This window comes from Furipterus horrens, unplaced genomic scaffold (genome assembly GCF_987537825.1).
Source record: "Furipterus horrens unplaced genomic scaffold, mFurHor1.1.pri manual_scaffold_10, whole genome shotgun sequence".
Classification (NCBI taxonomy): domain Eukaryota; kingdom Metazoa; phylum Chordata; class Mammalia; order Chiroptera; family Furipteridae; genus Furipterus; species Furipterus horrens.
Window position 1 is genome coordinate 35,467,250 of NW_028327180.1, and position 13,134 is coordinate 35,480,383.

Sequence of the window (13,134 nt, forward strand, 5' to 3'; positions counted from 1 at the left end):
TCATTCCTACACTGTAATAATGTCACTTAGCGAAATATGTAACTGCAGTGTCAATAGACTAAAATAACAATGTAGGATTTTGATTTAATAGCAGACTCTGAATAAAATGTGTTATAAACATTCTGCAAGGAAAGAAGATCCATTTTATTTCCATTTTGAATCAATATTCTGTTTTCCAGCTCTTTAAGACGAAGAACATGATGGCAAATCTTTGAAATGAAGACTTGCTCCAAACCAGAGAATATAAGACCCTGCTGAGGACCTGACAATTAAATAACTTGTTCAAAATTACATTTCTTGTCAAGGATAGAGTCAGAGCCAGATCTGAGCTCCTTTAGCGTTTTCCCTCCCCCTTCACTCGTGTCAGTTTTTAGTTGGGTCTAGATGCCTTTTGATAAAGAACCAGATTTGCTTGGACCCTGCTTAGAATTGATCATTGGTTCTTTAAAGAGTATTTTTTTAGCCTGAGTGACATTCCTGAACAAAAAGCATTTATTTGAGCAAAGGGATTGCAATCTGATGAACACAGATTCAGGTAGCAACCCAAACTGCACTCCGGAGAGAGCAAGAAAAGGCAGGGTTTATGAAGACAAAACCCACAAAATGTAGTTCTTTCCTGCAAATGAAGAGTTGCTGGCTCAGTTAACAAGGATTGGTTAGTTCCAATATGCAAAGACGAGGAAGGAAGTAAAGTCCATTGGTGTCCGTGTAGCAGTTACTCTACGATGTTTATGGCTCAGCCCTGAGGTGAGTTCAGCAACAGGTTTAGCAACTTAAATGCAGCTCTGAGAAGTGAGGCACATGATGTTCAGAGGCCCCACTTCCTTAATAACCTTCTGATTCTATTTTAAGGGACTCTCTTAACAATCTTTATTCCATTTTATTTTTTCCAATATCATTTGGACCCTGCTTAGACTTGGTGGTTGGCTCTCTAAAAACTATTGTTTTAGCCTGAATAACACTCCCCACCTCCCCCACTACTCCTTTCCTTCTATGTCTTGCTGATTATCCTCGCCCCTTCAAGTCAGCGCCCCTTTGTTTCCAATGCTCCATATTGTCATTGGCCTCCACAATGGTCATCCCATCCTCTTTTTAAAAGGAGATTGTGGTCTTGAGATCTAACCTTTTCTTCTCCCACTGTAAAGCCAAAGCATGTGGGGCTGGAAGTCAGGATAGGGAAGACCAAGGTTCTAGTGAGGAACCAAGTGAGTTGAACTGGACAGGCTGGAACCACTGATCTTTAAAATCTATAAATGTAACCCCTTTGGGCCTCTGGTTGACCTTTCTAAGACAAGGAAATGGAGCAAAAAGATCTTCAGGATTTCTCTGAGTGCCAAAATTCTATGACTTTTGAAGCTTTTTTGTTGTTTTTATTCAATCAGTAGGTGTTTTTTTTGTTTGTTTGTTTTTTGTGGGCCTTCACAGAACCTGTGGAGCATGTAGAGGAAGTGGTTGTAATCTACAGGGGAAGATAAAATGAACAGAAACAACTAGAGAGCCGTAGTGAACCCTAGAGACCAAGTGGAACATGGCTATGAGTGGAATATGAGTTGGGAGGGTCACAGTCACTGGGCATCAGGAAAGTGGGAGGTGCTGACGGTTTGGGTTGGGTGGTAGATGACTGAATGGATTTGCTTAGATAGAGAAGAAGAATTCAGAAAATATTTGAATCCAAGTTTTTGAATCTTCTATAGCTTCTCTTCTATTTTCATCTAGGCATTCTGAGTTTATCTGTTGCTGTTATTTGAGGATCCTAGTAGCTCAGGTGGCAGTTAATTAGGGTGAAGGAGAGAAGGGCATTCTTTTTCTTCTTAAGGTACAAAGAATGTCTACCTGTGATGTATGAGATGCTCTGGCCAAGAGCAAAACTGACATTTTGCTGGTTTTAAGGTTGTTGTTGAACCAATTATTTCAATCCCTGTTTCGTATGCCCTTTGAAACTAGAGTTTGAGAGTCTAAAAAAGGAAGGAAAGCATGATCTATTGGAAGCATAAAACCAGCTCCTCATCCTTCTCTGCAAAAAGGAGAAAAATAGGCCTGTGTTACCCTTCAAGTAGGAACATTCTTGCAGGCTAGAGATTTTAGGTAATGCTAAGAAAAAGGGAAAAATGTCTATTCCCATTTTTTTAAAGTTTAAATCATTTTTTCTTTTTATTTACAGTTGACATGTCATATTATATTAGTTTTAGGTGCACACCCCAGTGATTAGACATTGTATAACTTACTAAGTGATCATCCCAATAAATCTTGTGCCCACCTGGCCCCATGCATAGTTTTTAGAATGTTATCAACTATATTCCCTGTGCTGTACTTCACATCCCTGTGACTATTCTGTAACAACCAATTTGTACTTCGAAATCCCTTCACCCATCCCCCCAATTTCCCTCCCACCTGGCAACCGTCAAAATGATTCTAATTTTGAAAGCTGACAGGTTGTATGCGTGGGAATGAGACAGACATTTACATCTGTTCATTACTTTCTCTTGCTTCCTCTCTCTGCAGTTCCCTCCCCTGCCAAACATGCTCACAGTAGTTTTCCCTTCCTCACTCATGCAAGTACACCTATGTTCACCATGCTGCACCAATAGGTAAATAACTCATGTATTCCAATATATCCATAAAGGTATTCATTGTCACATTCATTGCCACATTCATTTTATCCAGCAAACATGAGTATCTGCAATATACTGTGTACAATACTCTATACTGGAGATAGGAAGATGAATAAGACATGATTTCTGTTCTAAATAGTACATAACAACAAACCTATACAGATAAACACTGAATTGTAAGTCCAAAGGTATACATATAACATTTCTGATCTTACAAACATATAAGTACATGTATACCCACTGATATGTGCATACATTGAAATGTAAAATCAGCTGCTCATTCATAAATTTCACAAGTTCTCAAACTACTAATACTGAAATTTTGGGGGGGAAGATCTCCATTTTCCTGTTTTTTCTTTGTCAGTTTTTTCATCTTTCAAATTCTAAAATTGATTTCCCTTTAGAGTTTCATTCTTTTCTTATTTCTTGCCTTTAAAAAATTATTAACTTCTGCCCTGGCAGGGTTGTTCAGTGGTTAGAACCTTGTCCTATATACCAAAAGGTTGCAGGTTCGATTCCAGTGCAGAGCATGTACAGGAGGGCACCAATCAATGTTTCTCTCTCACATTGATGTTTCTCTTTCTCTCAAATCAATAAACATATCCTAGGGTGAGGATTAAAAAAATATTACTTCTTTAAGATGAATTATTCCACATGCAGAAATGGAGAGAAAAGATACCTTGCCCAAGTTAAAAATAAGTAAAGTACCTTCTCAGGGATTAAATATTTTTATACTCAGTTGACACAATGAAGACTACTTGTTTATTGATACTTTAATGATGTCTTTCTTGTAATGGGTATTTTGAACCATGAATTATGATATTTTTTCTTTTTGAATTTATTTTAGATATTTGAAGAAAGAAGAGCTCTACTGGGAAAATGGGTAACCATTTAAAATATACTTACTTCTATATTTGAAATGGATAAAATATACTTACTGTTATGTTATGTTACCATAGAGCCCCAGGAATTCGGTTTGGATGTAATATAATCAATGATGATTGCTCTTAGCCTGAGAAGTTTGACTGGTACTCTCTTGTATCAGTTACAGTTGTCAGGAAAATAGAAAATATATCAGTTATGTTAACGGACACAATTAAATTTAATCAATAGCACTGGTTAAACAAATACTGGAAAACAGAAAAGACAAAAAGAGAGCAATGAGTTACCATGGAGATAGCACTGCAGGAAGTAGCTGCTTCCAGCTTTGCTGATACCTCAGGAGTTAAGAGAAAGGACCTCATGGAGCTGGAACCAGCCCTGTGGGGGACCCAGACTTCTGAGGAATAAAGTAGATAGCAGCCAGCTGATTCCTCCATATCTGAGGAAGGGTGGAAAAAATTAGACACTGGAATCAACAGTTACTGCCAGGAAGAAGAATTAGGGTGATGCCCCCAGGAACAGCAAGGAAACAGAGGAGTAAGGCTCTTCTGTTTCCCTCTAGTACCTCCCTCTCCATTGGCAACATTTAACAGGAAGTCAGCTGTCAAAGGAGAAACATGGTTTAAAGACCCAGCCCTCTATACTCACAAAGTAGAATGCAGAAAGGTGAACTTGGATATGAGAGACAATGGCTTAATAACCTGCAGAATTCATCCATTTGGCTACATGCTTATACATATGCTTCAAGTTGTTACAGTAACAACTTTATGCTAGTATAAAACAAGATACAACTATCCTTTATACAAATGAGGACTTTCTCTTTCCTCAAAGGAGACAGAGTACCAGTGGTCATTATCCATCCCTGTGTCATGATCAAAGTACAGTAGCCATCTCTGGCCAATGTTTATTACTTGTCAAATCACTCTATAATCCCATCAGTCTTTGTCACCCAGGAGAACTGAAAACATATGGTCAGGCAAAAACTTGTACACAAATGTTCACAGCATCATTATTCATAATAAGTAAGAAAGTGTAAATACCCAAATATTCATCAACTTATGAATGAATAAGAAAAAGGTGGTATATCCATAAAATCGAATATCATTCAGCTTTTAAAAAGAAGGAAATTCTGATACAAGCTACAACATGGAATTTGAAGGCATCATGCTAAGTGAAATAAGCCAGACACAAAAGGACAAGTATTGTTGTACGATTCCACTTATATGAAGTTCTTAGAGTAGTCAGATTCATAGAGACAGAAAGTAGAATAGAGGTTACCATTATTGTTTAATGTTTATAGAGTTTCACTTTGAGATGAAAAAGTTCTGCAGTTGGATAATGGTGATGGTTTCACAACAATGTGAATATACTTAACGCCATGAAACTTTATACTTAACAATGGTTAAAATGGTAAATTTTATCTTATGTATATTTTACCAAAATTTTAAAAAACAAGGGAAAGAAATAGCAATAAAGTACTAATACATGGTACAACATGGATGAACCTTGAAAATGGTATGCTAAGTGAAAGAAACCAGATACATAAGTCACATGGTATATGATTCTATTTATAGAAAGTGTCCAGATTTAGGCAAATCCATACTGACAGAAAATAGATAAGTGGTTTATAGGGGCTGGAGGACAAGGGGAAGAGGAATTGACTGTAACTGGTACAAGATTTATTTTTGGAGCAATGGAGATGTTTGTAATTAGATAGTGATGGCTACACAACCTTGTGAATATACTAAAAACTACCGAATTGTACACTCAAAATGCTGAATTTTACAGCATGTGAATTATATCTCAATTTTAAAAATAAATCAGGACTCCTTTTAAAAAACTATACTTGGATTTCTTTAACTCTTGATATATGCAATAAACTTGAAATATACCATCTTTAAAGCATACAAAGCCTTCTTCCTTAAGGGGCCATCTTTGACCCAGGATATAACTCCTTTCCTATGAGTTATTGAAACTCATTTTCCTAAGTCTCTTAATATGTTCAGGCTGCTATAACAAAATACATAGGCTTATAAACAACAGAAATTTATTTCTCATAGTTCTAAAAGTTAGGAAGTCAAAGATCAAGGCACTGGCAAATTTAGTGTCTTGTGAAATCCCACTTCCTGGTTCTATAACCTTACATGGCTGAAGGGGTGAGGGAGCTCTTAAAAGGACACTTAATTACACTCATGAGGGCTCTACCCTCATGATCTAATCACCTCCTAAAGTCCTCACTTCCTAATACTTTCACCTTGGAGGTTAGGTTTCAGCATATGAATTTGGGGGAGTGGGGGTGGCGCATAAACATTCAGTCCATTGCACTAAAACTAACATAAAATACTATTTCTTAATGTTCTTGTTTATCTTAATTGGTCACCGGTTCTTTTCTATGTTGGTCTACAAGCTTAAATCTAAAGATATTTACTAACCTAAGCAATAAATAAATAAGTAAATAAATAAATAAATCATAGAATGTCTCTGGAAGGATTCACAAGAAAAGGGGCAACATTTGTTTCCTCCAGGGTGGAGAACTGTGAGTCTGTCACAGGGTGGAAGAGACTTTTTTTTTTCTGAATGGCTTTTTATATCTTGATATTTTTAATCATGCAAATATGTTACCTATTCAAAATAATAATAAACTTTATAAAATAAATTTACTGAAAGTTAAGAAATTAAAAATACCAAAAATTTAAAATCTAGCCAAGTTTTTCTCATATTCTATATATTTTCAAAAAATTATTTAGACACCAGAAGGAAGAGAGAGAGAGAAAAATAGTGGGGTGGAGGAGAGAGAGAAAGAGAGCGATTGATTTGTTGTTCCTCTTATTTATGCGTTCATTTGTTGATTCTTGTATGTTCCCTGACCGGGGATTAAACCTACAACCTTGGCATATCAGGACAATGCTCTAACCAACTGAGCTATGTGGCCAGGGCTATATATGTTTTTAAACTAACTTTGCATTCACTACCAGCAACTTAAAAAGAAACTATGTAGAATGACTATGTTTGCATCAGCTATCATTCCACTTACTATTAGTGGAAATTCCTAAATTAATATAACCAGGGCTAATGTTCAACCAGTATTTGGTGTGACTGATCAGCTTTTGTTTTGATTGATTAATGGCATTGCCAGTTATTAAGTATTTTAAATATTGCCCTGGATAAGGTCTTAAAACATTTTAAAATATCTTATTTATTCTTTTTCTTACTGTACCTATAGAAATATACATTTTCAAAGTTCACTAATTATCTTTTTCAATAGACTTATCTACAGTGGGCAGACATGGTTCTATCATGCTCTTTGTTGTACATTTCTTGATACTACCAGGCATTTAATAAATATTATGTAAATGAATAAATGATACTCACTGCTTTTTCTCTTTTGCCCAAGAACAAACTTATTCTTTAAATTCACTAGATCATGTAGATTTTTTGTGTATATTTTATGAATACCTAAGAGATTGATAACATAAGAAATACATTCTCCATCTCCCTAATTTTCAACATTTCCCTCTCTACTGAATCTCTCCCATCAGCACCTACATGTGCTCTAATCTAACCTCCTCTCATGTTTAAAAAAAAAAAAAAGACAAAGAAGGAGGAGAAAAGAAGCAGAAACAAGTTTCATTCCCCACTCATAACCCACCCTTGTTTCTTTTCTCTCACACAAAACCTTTGGAGTGAATCACACACCTGTACTGATCCCACCTCCCGTCTCCTCACCAACACCCTTGCCCTTCCATTCAAACCTCAGTGCCCAAAGCACCCCACGAAAAAATACATTTTCATAAAAAGAAAGGAAAAATAAGGATACCAATTTTTCTTTTTTTACTTAGCATTAGTTAAGATTTTCATTGTAAGGATCAAGTATTGGTTTTAAAGCTCAATCTAGTATTAGAAGTAAAGTCATTTAAAAAAACAATTTGGACATTGTGAGGTAAGGTGTAATACAAAACCTAATTAATGACAGACAGCCCAAAAGTATTTTCTATTTGGCCATAGAATGTCATTTTTGTTTGTACATTTGCACGTGGTCCTGTTTGATGTTCTGTACAGTAACAAACAAAATAATTGAGAGGAACTGAAAGACTCTTGTACTTTTACAGTTCCATGCTACTACTTGATCCCTTATCTCAAATTTCTGCCCTTCACTCTGTTAGAAAAGACAGTCAGTCATCTCCCAAACAACAGAAAATAACAGCAGTAGTATTTTTTTTTTTTTCAGATGGCCTCACATTTATTAATGAAGCAACCCACCACTGCAGAAAAAAAAATCAAGAGAAAAATCACGTTTCCAATAATTTCCCAATTAAGACACCAAACTGTTCAGACAGTAGTGATGTTTTCATTGATTTCAAGAGGCAGAGAACATGGATAGAGCATAAATATATGAGCTATATGAGCCATCTTTGATGTGCCCTTCCTTATAGAACCAGTTTGGTTCTTCTCCAATGTCATGTGCAATTCCTTATAGACCCAGTTTGGTTCTTCTCCAATGTCTCCTCTTGGAGTTGTACCGGATTTTATTACCAGTTTTCATCCGAATCCATTGGGGAATGGGACGGTTCTGCTTTTGTTTCTTGGCCAGGAACCTCTTGATCCTGAAAGTCTTGTGAGAAGACATGGCGAAGAACAATCGACCTCACGGACCACTATGGCGGAGAAAGAGCAGTAGTATTTTAGTTGAAAGGAAAGCATCTCACATTTTCCCCAGCTTCTATGTTGTTAACAGAAATAACAGTAATATTAGAAAGAATTTGAAAAAAGTAGATGGCATTACTTTTAACTTGCTGGAAACAAACATAATAACAATTAAAATTCAAAAGAAAGACCGGGGAAAATATTTTTCAAGTTGCATGCTAGCTAAAAATTAATATCTAGGAGACATAAAGAGTTCCTAAAAATCAATAAGAAAAATGCAAATTTCCATACAGAATAATGGGCCAATAGAAGAGTGAAAAATGTATATAAATACACAAATGGCCAATAAACATATGAAAGGTGCCTATTTCACTAAAATTAGAGAAATACAAATTAAACCACGAGATTCCCAATTCCTCCCTTTGTCCATGTGGCAGAAATTAAAGAGGCAGATAATATCCAGAGTAAGATTCAGTGGTGAATAGGAGGGTATGCTTAAACACAACTGGAGGGAATATAAAAATGGTAAAGACATTTAAAAGACAGTTTGACAGGCTCTATTAAATTTTTAAATGCAAACATCCTTTGAACCTGTAATTCCACTTCCATTTTTCTGTACTAGAGAAATGTTCACATGAGACATGAGACCTGAAAAGGCATGTTCTAGGATATTGCAGGGTTTTTGTTTTGTTTTGTTCTGTTTTTGTAACGGAAATAGCCTAAACTGTATTAGCAGTAAAATGAGCAAATAGATCATCACATATCCATCCTACCATACATGAATGAGAAAACAATATGATCTGGAGTTCATTCGATATCAGTATATATATGGCTATATTTTGTTTGTTTTTAAAACTTCTGTGTATTATTGCACAGAATGGGTATACTCAACCTATCTTACTGCTTCCCTATTGCTGGATATACGTGTTTGTAAATGCATGGAAATGTGCAAACATCGAACTGTGAACAGTGGTTATTTTGGGGGAATAGAGTGATATTTGATGAGGAGGAGTGGTTAAAGAGGATTTTCATGTTTGATTATATTCATACGTATCTGAAACTTTTCAAACAAGAATGTATTCATGCTTTCATTGTGAAATTAGGACTCTAACTCAATCAGAGTAAGATTAAAATAATAAGCAAACAATAACAAGCCTCCTTCTTTATCTTGTCCCTCATGCCCCGTGAACTTGGCCTTGCCATTCATTCAGTGTGAGATAAATGGACCCTCATCTCTAGCAACTGTCCTCACTGAAACTGCAGCAAGAATCCTTGTACTACTCCAACCACTCCAAAAATAGTATTTTCACAATTCTATTGAGTCAAGAAAACCCTTTAAATAGGCATTACAATAGTGATAAAATAAAATTATAAATATGATTTAACATAACATAATATAATGTAAAAAATGAACTGTGAAGCGAGGTACCATAACTGATACCAGGATAGGAAAATGGCCCTAGCTGATCCCCAATCTCACACACTGGATCAATGGCTACTATGTTAGAGGTATTTTTACTTGAGAGGTGATGCAAGAGATGTGAGAGATTATTGAATTACTGGACAGTTAACTCCTCCATAGATTATTTGCTTTTTGGATTATCCCTCGTACCTTTTGAATGCCAAAAGGGATTTTCCCCAAATGTTGAGCTTTATTATGAACCATCACTTTCAATTGGTAGGAGTTCAAGGAATGCAAATTAATTTTCTATCTAAACAAACACAGTTAGAAAGGAAAAGTCCTTGAGGCAAAGAACATCTATCAAAGCCAAATTTAAATTACCTTTGACCATTGTAATCAGGGAAAAAAAGAAACCAAAGTAATTGTTTTTTTAGCTTCTAAAGAAAAATGTTTTAATGTTTTATTTTACAGATTTCTTCAGCATTTCCTAGTCCTAATGTTCTTTAATATTCATTTAAAATCAGTCCTTCAGTTTGAGCCCATTCTCTTCAGTGGCATCAATGAAAGTAGATTTAATTTAATTGTTTACATATATTTTCTTTTTACATTGTTTAATGTACATACTATTTTTAAATTCACTATGGTAGCTTATTATAATAGCTGCCGTGTCTACAATGAGTCAAGAACTCTATCAGAAATTTTATACATATGTGATTTTATTTACTCCTCACAACAACCCTGCAATGAGATATAATTATTCTTAATGTATAAATGAGGAAATTGAGGCTCAGAGAGGTTGTTAATGATTAAACTGGGATTTAGTAATTTATTTCTAATGAGTATTAGAAATAATGGTCTCATTCCCAAATCCACCATCAACATAATGCCACACTTTCTTTTCTTCTGTTGATATGTTACAGTTTGCTTAGCTAATCCTCTGATGTTAGGCGTTTGGGGTTATTTCTGATTTCTTGCAATGATACCAATATCTCAGGAAAATTGTTTTGTAACCATAATTATCCTGTGTCCCTGTGAAGCTCAGTTTCTACAGGACCATATAACATTGCCTAAAAATAATTTTAAAAATACATTCCAATTTTCATTTTGTTTCTCAAAAAAAATATCATAGAGGATCCAGTTCAAAACTCTTAATACTTCTCAGATCTCCTTCCTTAATTCCTCAGTTCTCTCACACGTTGTTACTGCTGTCGAGGCAATGGCAGTCTGAACCCCCAAACTCCCAACAAGCCAAACCTCCAAAGCTCTTCTGTTGCCTCCCCTGGGCTCTTCATTTTATAGATCAATGTATCCCGGTCCTTCTCCTGACCCAAGCCATTCTATTCTAGCTTCACTCTAGTCATTCCAATAATCCACCCCAAAGGGGAGACACAGATGGTGCAGAAACAGGGACAGGACAAATCAGGAAACACTTACCCATGAACACATCTTATTCACTTATTTGCAAGTTATAGTTTTTGGTATTTTTAGTCACGTTAGAGTTTTTTCCCTCTTGAATTATAGACTCCCAAGTGAGATTTGTGGAGCATCAAATAGATCTATAATAGTAAAGTCTTAATTACGAAGTGTTCCTACTAATTAAAAAAATACATTATATAAATATAATGAAGTTGACTCTCAGGCTTGTACAAAATACATTTTTTGCTTTATATGCTTCTTTAGATGATCAGTGTATAACTAAATTTAATTTAAAAATCCTGATTATTTTATAATAACTTTATTAAATATCTGTATGAAATGCAACCATATACAAAATACAAGTAGCCTCAAACTTCCCTATTTTCTGTAATGGGCAAAAGAAGATAGAGAGATTTAGACTCCAGTAAAGTGGCTTATTCAGCTGGATATAGAGCCTTTCTTTGGGATTTGGCCAGCCCTCAAGTTCTTTTCTTTTCTTTTTTCTTTTTTTTTTTTTTTGCCACGAGATATGTTTTATATTTATTAATCATATAAATAGTTTTCTTCAGTATCCCAGGGCAAACCGGAGAATTTGGCAGTTAAATTGGTGGTGGGGGTCGGGGTGGGGTCCCCTGGGGGGGGTCCCCTCAGAGACCCACAGGCCAATGGCATGGGCGCAGAGTGTCCGGGTTCACAGTGCAGTTTGTTGCTTGTGTCCAACTTGCTGGTAGCTTTGTCTCCACATCAAATGACTGCGATCCCAAAGATGACGGGGATGAGGAATCCTCCAGGTTCTTAGGAAATTTCACTCCGCTTCTCCCGCTCAATGGTCTCTTTGGTTGGCAGGGTGTTCTTCTCCTGCATCTCCATCTTCTTCAGCTTGGCCTTATTGAAGCTGGCGACTTCCCCCATGTCCGGCTGTCTGTCATTTTATTAAAACAATCCTTGGCCTTGGCTCTCAAATCGGGGTCCCGAGTCCCATTCGCGTTGCTGCAGCAAGAAACCAACCCTCAAGTTCTTATCTTTGATCAATCACTGATCTTTGGACTGACTGAGGTTATCTCTGGGGGAAATTGTGAAGTAACCAAAGTTTGGTGTGCTCAAGATTACTTTGACATCCACTTTTTGTCTCTGGAACTCTTTTTACCCCCTATTGATATTTCCTCTCCAATCACATCAATCATTTACATCGTAGTGGGACTTGGACCCAATATAATCCACTTCTCAGGGATATTTGTATGTAATACCGCATTTCCAACTTTGAATGCAAAGGTTCATTTCTGGTCTTTGAGCTAATAACACATCTCTTTAGGAGGAGAGGGGCTGCCCAGGCACCTTCTTTTGACATTGTATTTTATAAATATATGTTTTCTCAGTTTATGAATATGGCCAGCTCCCAACTTACTGTTCTAATTAACTGTAAGTTCTTAAGTCAAGTGCACTGTGCACATACTCAGATATTGTTCAGGTTCACACATACAAATGTGAGAAAGAGCATGCCGGTGGTAAAATGTGGAATTCACTAATGAGGGAAAGAAATACGTGCCATTCATTAGTAATAAATTATGAAACTTGTTTTCTATGCCATTTTTATCTTTTCTTTGTAATGAATCTCTGGTATCAGATTAAACCTGCAGGTTTTTATTTTCTTTTGTCTTCTTTTTTTTCCAGTTTGACAAATGGACAGACTCTCAAAGGAGAAGAATCCTGACAGGCCTGTTAGAACGCTGCTCCCTGTCACAGCAAAAGTTCTGCTGTCGAAAGCTTCAAGAAAAAATTCCAGCAGAAGCTCTGGATTTTACTACCAAACTTCCAAGGGTGTTATCTTTATACATCTTTTCTTTCCTGGACCCCCGAAGCCTTTGTCGTTGTGCGCAGGTAAAGGCAAAGAAGCAGTGTGGGGCATTTTGTAAGGACAGCCTAGAAACTCTGGAACCTGGGGGCGGGGGTGTGTGGGAATAGCACATATAGCAGGTCCTCAAATAGCATCGCTTTGTTTAGTTTTATTTCAATATAATGTTGATGAGATGCCGTAGGAACTTAACTCTTATTTATATCAATTAGCCTATAGTAAAACGGGTTTCGTTATTTGTCATTCCATTTAAAGTTGCAGACCCTATCAACAACACTCGGTGAGGACTTACTGTGCACAAAACCAAGAAATAGATGAGATGGTCA

At 36.2% G+C, this 13,134-nt stretch overlaps 2 protein-coding genes and 1 pseudogene across 5 annotated transcripts in view; 1 reads left to right on the plus strand and 2 right to left on the minus strand.

Annotated features, from left to right (window-relative positions):
- The window catches only part of FBXO16 (F-box protein 16), a 45,664-nt gene that overhangs the window by 8,270 nt on the left and 24,260 nt on the right, over positions 1-13,134 (plus strand). For 3 of the 4 annotated variants that reach the window (XM_090288329.1, XM_090288331.1, XM_090288332.1), the window contains exons 3-4: positions 3,460-3,495; positions 12,628-12,834. In XM_090288329.1, the coding sequence (XP_090144455.1) occupies positions 3,460-3,495; positions 12,628-12,834 (243 nt within the window). The remainder of the gene's footprint in view (positions 1-3,459; positions 3,496-12,627; positions 12,835-13,134) is intronic. The other variant, XM_090288330.1, reaches the window with a different exon arrangement.
- On the minus strand, positions 7,728-8,166 carry LOC149999492 (large ribosomal subunit protein eL39). Its single transcript, XM_090288360.1, has one exon. The coding sequence runs from the start codon at positions 8,119-8,121 to the stop codon at positions 7,966-7,968; it is 156 nt and encodes a 51-aa protein (XP_090144486.1). The 5' UTR covers positions 8,122-8,166; the 3' UTR covers positions 7,728-7,965.
- On the minus strand, positions 11,752-11,868 carry LOC149999493 (thymosin beta-10 pseudogene; annotated as a pseudogene).